The sequence below is a fragment of the Alexandromys fortis genome, unplaced genomic scaffold (assembly GCF_014885135.2).
Source record: "Alexandromys fortis isolate MF-2015 unplaced genomic scaffold, M_Fortis_MF-2015_v1.1 scaffold_314, whole genome shotgun sequence".
Lineage (NCBI taxonomy): Eukaryota > Metazoa > Chordata > Mammalia > Rodentia > Cricetidae > Alexandromys > Alexandromys fortis.
Genome location: NW_026068248.1, coordinates 522,001 through 528,657, shown reverse-complemented (window position 1 = coordinate 528,657; position 6,657 = coordinate 522,001). Strand labels below are relative to the sequence as shown.

At 39.1% G+C, this 6,657-nt stretch overlaps 1 protein-coding gene across 1 annotated transcript; it reads left to right on the top strand.

Moving 5' to 3' along the window:
* Positions 1–5,391: 5,391 nt before the first annotated feature.
* On the top strand, positions 5,392–6,315 carry LOC126494075 (olfactory receptor 1019-like). Its single transcript, XM_050131300.1, has one exon. The coding sequence runs from the start codon at positions 5,392–5,394 to the stop codon at positions 6,313–6,315; it is 924 nt and encodes a 307-aa protein (XP_049987257.1).
* Positions 6,316–6,657: the final 342 nt, after the last annotated feature.

Genomic DNA, 6,657 nt, shown 5'->3' with positions numbered 1-6,657 from the left:
AGCACATCTTTCTGACTTGATGACTCCTTAGCCTTTCAGCTACCACACAACAAACGCAACAGCATTGCTCTGCTTTTGTTCTAATTTGACAGGATCAATTTGTTTGTTTAACTTTTGTCTGAAACTTAATGAAGCATATGATTCAAATTGCATGTCCTAATTCATGTCTCATCTTACAACTACAGTTTTGCAATATTTATTGAAGTGTTTCAATTACAAGTGTTTATGCTTTGTGTGTGTGCTCTAGCCTCCTTAAGACATATTTTATAAGAATAGAATTTGGTTCTTTGTTTTCTAAAATATGCTAATTTTCTTGATTAATCTTTGCTATTGTTTCTGATGCTAAACAGTCTTTTATATAGATAGCTTTGCAATAAAGATTAAAATATGATATGCTTTCAACCTCCATCATTTAAAACAATCTCATAACTTTTGCTTTCTTTTTGTAGGTGAATAACATCAATTTATAACTTTCATATATATATGGATATGGATATTCACATGATATGTAATCTATGCTTTTTAAAATAATATTACTAGTCAAGTATATTGTGCCTTTCTATTTACTCAAGTCTTTTTGTATACCATTATAATTTTATCATTCATTTGAATATATTTGTTTTGTCATTATTACATTTTTCAAATTACTATAAAACTGCTGATAGCATCTCATGTATAGGGCTTTCTGTCATAGGTCACTAGACGAATGTAAACACAGTAAGGGTAACTGATCTACACTCTGTTTCTTCTCTTCAGCAGTTATCATAATGTTTTTGGTAAAACTCTCTATTGAGATATAGTTCCTATACCATAAAATTTATACCTCTGTTCAGTAGTTTTTAGTGGATTTATAGTTGTACAGCTATCACTGTGGTTATTTAGAGAACTTTATTATCATCCAAAAACGAAATCTCATACCCTTCATTTTAGCACCTTCAAGACCCAAGCAAGAACTAGTATACCTTTTGAAACACACATTACAAATGGCCTTTAAGAATATGCAAATCTAGAAATATTGGGCATCTACATATCTGGTGAGTACTTTCTTTAATTTATTTTGACTTTTGGAGCTTTGTGCGTGAGCATGTTATCTGCATCACTGCATCCCTTCCCTCTCCCTTCCAGCTCCTCTCATATCTCCCCAGTTCCCTCCAAAATTCACGACCAGCTCCTTAATTTTTATTATTATACAGACCCACAAATACACAACACACATGCCCTTAAAAACAAAAGAATGACAACAAACGCCTAATGATCCAAATGAGTTATTTAGTAGAGCTTGTATGTACACGTGTTCACAATTGGTCAACTGGGATTTAACAACCTATGTGTGACCTTGTCCCTGGATAAGAGTGACTATACCTCTCTCCTCATATCTCACACAGAACAGGGCCTTTTGGAATTTCCCCTGCCCATATTGCCATACCAATGGTGCTGTCATTCCGCATGTCTTGTTCAGGCAACCTAATCATTGAGATTTCATGGAGACAGTTTCCCTGTCATGTCTAGATGACTCTACCTAGGAACAGGTGTCTTGGTATTTTGGCTCTTACAAATCTTTCCCCTGACTCTTAGGTGTAGGGGTTACATCACAGATTTATCAGTTGTGGCTGGGAAGCCTACAATTTTTCTTTTCTGCATTTTGACAAGTTATGGATCTCTGTTATAGTCTCCATCAAGATAACCACTGAAGGTAAGTAGTCCCATTTCCAAGTTTAGATAAGTAATCAGGTTTCAGATAAGTTGATCCATTTTAAAACTCAGTCCTATTGTTAGGCTACTGCTAGGTCTTTGGGCAAGTATTTTACATCTTAATGTCAGGAGGAAATTTGAAAAATGCTCCTCTTAGGCTCTTCTCTCAGTGGGCTTCAGTGACTTATAAGAAGAACGAATACCAACAGAACATTGCTGGTAATGAGGGAGGAAAGGGCAGTGAAGAGCAGAAAAGTTTTTAGAGCACAGACGCACATCACCATCGAAATCTGCTCTTGCTGCTTCCCTTTGTCAGATATTGAGACTGGCTGGTGACCTTTGAACAGTATGACTCACAGAGCCATGGGAAATTAGAGAGTAAGGCTGCAAAGAGCTTCAGAGACTACATAGTTTAAGTGCTTAGTTTTCCTGAAGAAAGAACTAGAACCCGCAACCAGCAAGTAGTTTTCTGCCGATCACATAACTGAAACACAGTGACAGAGAATTAACTTTCACCCATTAGTGGAGGAATAAATGCAACCAAAGAAATGTTCCCACTAGAATAACTTCAGAAAACAAGAAACATTTTACTTTCAGAAAAAGTAAAATGGTATTATATAAAGAGGCCTGCATCCTGCCAGAATATCTGGGTTTCAACACCAGTCCTGCCTCTCATTTACTGAATTCTTAACCACGTCATTTGTCCTTTCTAGATGCTTGCTTTTTACTTTAACTAAAACTTAGTGGGTTGAAATGGATGACTTTTAGAAGTCTGGCACTTAGTAAACACTCAAAACATTTTAATGAAGACTTCTTTAAATTCCAAGATGCTTAGTTATATTTAGAAGAGTCACGGTGAACTGCTTAACTGAAGAACAGAAAAAAAATGTAATGAACTTTTTGAAGAATAGGCACTGTAAATGTAAATGCCTGTATGAACAAGCAGAGGAATGCATTAAAAAATACCTGTAAAAGGTCACTTCTTCAACAAATAGGAGTGTCAGAGTCTTTTCAACAAGTAAATAGCCAAGACACCTCATCGAAGGTAATAATAAACCCGCTCAATTGTCATCATGACGGTAGTTAAAGCAGCAGCATATGTGGATGGGAGTATCAGATCATTCTTTTATAAAAGCCTTACTTTTTATGTTTATTTCCTTTGGGAATAAAAAGCAATTCAATCTTATTTTAAATACAAAAAAAAAGATTTCACAGTGTTTTTAAGACTGGCAGTCAGTCATTCAAGTGTTCTTATTGAATGCTTACAATGCATGCAGATGCCAAGGAAAAGAGTTACCCTAAAATGGGAATTTTTTTAAAAAAAATGACACAGGACTGTGAGAATAACATTGTAAGGAGCCTGGCTTTCTTCAGCTCTCAGGTGTGTGCACAGGCTAGAGCTGTGGGTTTCAGCCTCACAGGTTGAAATGCTCACACTGAGTGCCGTGGCAGATGATGTGTGTGGGGGTGAGTGGGAGTTCGGTGCTGGAAGCAGGAGCTGGAACAGGCATCAGAAAATGAGCATATTGACGTGTTCTTCCTCCCTCTCCCACCTTCGGAGATGGAATAATAGTAGGGATCTGTTCCATGTGTATTGTATCACACTTCACAAGTTTACAGAGCGCTTCCACATTCATTATCTTCTTTGATAGTCATGCCAACCCTAAAGCAGGAATAGCGGCTGTTATTTTTTTTTTTCCGGTTTCAGAGATGACAAAACATGGGAGTCGAGGTAGTTGTGGGTTTGTTTGCTGTTTTTCACCGTCCTCTGACAATATGAATTAGTTCCAGCATTTTCACCCTTGTCTTTTTTTCTGAAAGCAGTTTTCTTTCCATCACCCCCACCCCAACTTTCTCCCCATTTGACATTGAGGAATGCTCCATGTGACACCGCAGCAGCAGAAGGTCACCCCAACAGTTTTGGAGTAGCAAAAGCAAACCACAAACAAACAAAACCAGTGAAGGATTAGAACAAGTACAACTGACAGGCTCCTTTTCATCTGTCCTGACAAAAGTGGAGCGCGTGTGTGTTGGGAGGATGCCATGGGAAGGTAGTGGAGCTTGTGGAGTCTGGAGAAGTATGCTTTGGCTAGTCACCAAAGGTTCTCTTCTAACTCTATAATGATACTAGTGACAAAGATGATGCCTCTGCTTGCATTTAGTGAAATACGAACAAGTAAGGCAGAAAATACACAACACAGATAAGCGTCGCTCTGGAAGAATGGAGGAAATACTTTAGCTAGCATTTACTATGTGCCAAGTAGTTTTTTAAAGATGTCATTGATTTTCACAGTAGTTCCACAGCATAGATGCTACTTTTGCCCTTCTTTTACAGGTGAACTAAACATGACATAGGCTGAGTCCTTCGTCACAGAGTTTCTCTCCTGAGATTGGATAGGTCCATATGGCTGCAGGATCAGAAATGATAACCATTATCCTAAGTGATGAACCTATGTCTTCTGGTGTATTACAATTACAGAAAACATTTTTTTTTTTTACATCTGAGGTTCAAATCCAGCTTCCAAAAAAAAAAAAAAACCAACAAAAGATTTACTGTTAATATATGTGTCCTCATACTGGGACCTTCCTTCTTGGCAAGGTTGGGATCACTCTTCTGCATTCCTCTTGTGCTGCCCTTGGTTAAGACCCCACTCTAGACTCTCTTGCACCATGGCTATCTATTGATTCAGCGGGAGGTGGCTTAGGTTCTAGACGGGGACATGGAGCTGCATAAATGCACACATTCTGTTGTCTGATCTTTAGCTAGTGGAAGGGCCTGGAGCTTGTGTGAGGTAGCAACCTGGCACCAGAAACAACTTGTGACCACAAGAGTGGGGACCAGAACTCACGTACTCCTCATACCATCTGACACCAATCACTTTGCTATGTGCTCCTTTGCCTAGACACTGCTGTTCACTAAGAGTCCTTGGGAGTGCCAGTTAATGTTCCACCTGCATTCTGTTTGGTTTAGGAACGACCAAAGGAACCATAGAGCATTATTTGAGCAGCTGAAAGCTACATGAACCCCGAGGGCTTTGCCCTTTTTTGATTGCTCATTCACAGGATAGTGCCTTCACTTTTGAGTTCAACATCTTGCGGTCGTTTGAAGGCTATCCTAATGCCTTCAGTGGTATTTCAGTCAGAAGATGACCATGGCTTTGGAAAATGTTTTGCTGACCGACACCAATAGTGAGTAATGGTGACTCCTCTTCTGTCAAATAATGTTTCAGATTCTGAAGGTGTGGGGAGAAGTTGCCTATCATTAAATTAGTTCACCTATTTGCCATTTTGTAACCTTATTTCGCTTGCAGGGTGGGGAGAAGAGAGATAATTGATTGCACCTTATATTTTCTTGTAAGTCCATGTATGAAGTTCTGTGAGTATAAGCCCTCACTCACTCATTTGATAAAAAGTATTAGGTCCCCTTTGCCTCCTAGGCCTTTGCTGCCTTGTTCTCTCCTGAGTTTTGTTAACCTTTTTCTTGCTTTTCTTTCTTTTCAGCCTTTCCATATTATACATTTTTTTTTCTGGAAAGGGCCTTAAGATGTGACTATAGGAAAGAGGAAGGGTTGACTAGTGTCCCTGATTTATATGTTTGCAGTAGGACTATTTTCCTTGAATCGGCTAGTTTGCTCTTCTTTTCTCACAGCGTGTCTAAAGAGGTTTTGATCAAGTCAGGAGTGATTCTCAGTCACCTCAATGGAGAACTCATCTGCAGAGACTAAATTCACCCTCATCGGAATGACAAATGACCATCAACTTGCAGTCTCACTTTTTGGACTCTTTTTCATTATTTATTTCATCACTGTGCTGGGAAACCTCGGTCTGGTGGTACTGATTCAAGTCAGCCACCGTCTCCACACACCTATGTATTTTTTTCTCTCAAATCTGTCCTTCCTTGATGTCTGTTTCTCTTCCATCACAACCCCAAAGACTTTAGTCAACTTATTATCACAGCTACAGGAAGTTTCTTTCTTTGGATGTATGGCTCAAATGGGCTTGTTCATAATCTTCGCTTCTGCTGAATGCAATGTTTTGGCTTCCATGGCCTATGACCGTTATACGGCCATCTGTCGCCCATTGCTTTACCATATTACCATGTCTAGAGTTCGTTGTCTCCTTTTGGTAGCAGGATGTTACTTTGGTGGGCTCCTTAACATGGTGGCGGTAACAAGCTCCATCACACAGCTGTCATTCTGCCGGCCACATGTCATCTCCCACTTCTTCTGTGATATCCCTCCACTGCTGGCATTGGCTTGTTCTGATCCTTGGGTAACCCAGATCTTGGTTGTTGGCTGTGGGGGATTCACCCTTGTCACCTCAGTCACGGTAATTCTTGTCTCCTACATGTCTATATTCATGACTATTTGGGGTATTCCTTCAGTTTCCGGCAAACAGAAAGCCTTCTCCACCTGTGTTTCTCACCTGACGGCAGTTGCGCTGTACTATGGAACAACTATGTACACGTATTTGCAGCCCTCGCGGCATGGGTCTCAAGCAGGAAACCAGATGGTCTCAGTCTTTTATACCATGGTGATCCCTATGTTAAACCCTCTCATCTACAGTTTGAGAAATCAGGAAGTGAAAGCTGCCCTAACAAAAATATTGAGGCACAGTCTCTAATCTATTTTGTGTCTCAAAAGATAGTAGATTACATTTTCTTCAACAAAACTACATTTTCTTCAGTGTTTTCCTTGCTTCCATACTAAGTCTTGTTAAGAACAACTTAATTACTCTGGCTAAGTGTTTAGGAGCGGTTGCTTAGATGAATACAAATCCAGTAGGGACAAATTATAATACAAATGTATCTACATTTTCTGGGATGAGTGTTTGATGAGAAATATTTAAGAAAATACATGTATGTTTATGACTATAAATATTTTCATCTGACTGGTGAACTTGTGTAACATTAGTTAGAAGTTAAAATAATTTCCAGACACCAGAGAGGTTAGAAAATATTTAATT

Bases quoted from the DNA above. Each gene is read 5' to 3' on its own strand.
- LOC126494075 (XM_050131300.1), top strand. From the start codon at position 5,392: ATGGAGAACTCATCTGCAGAGACTAAATTCACCCTCATCGGAATGACA.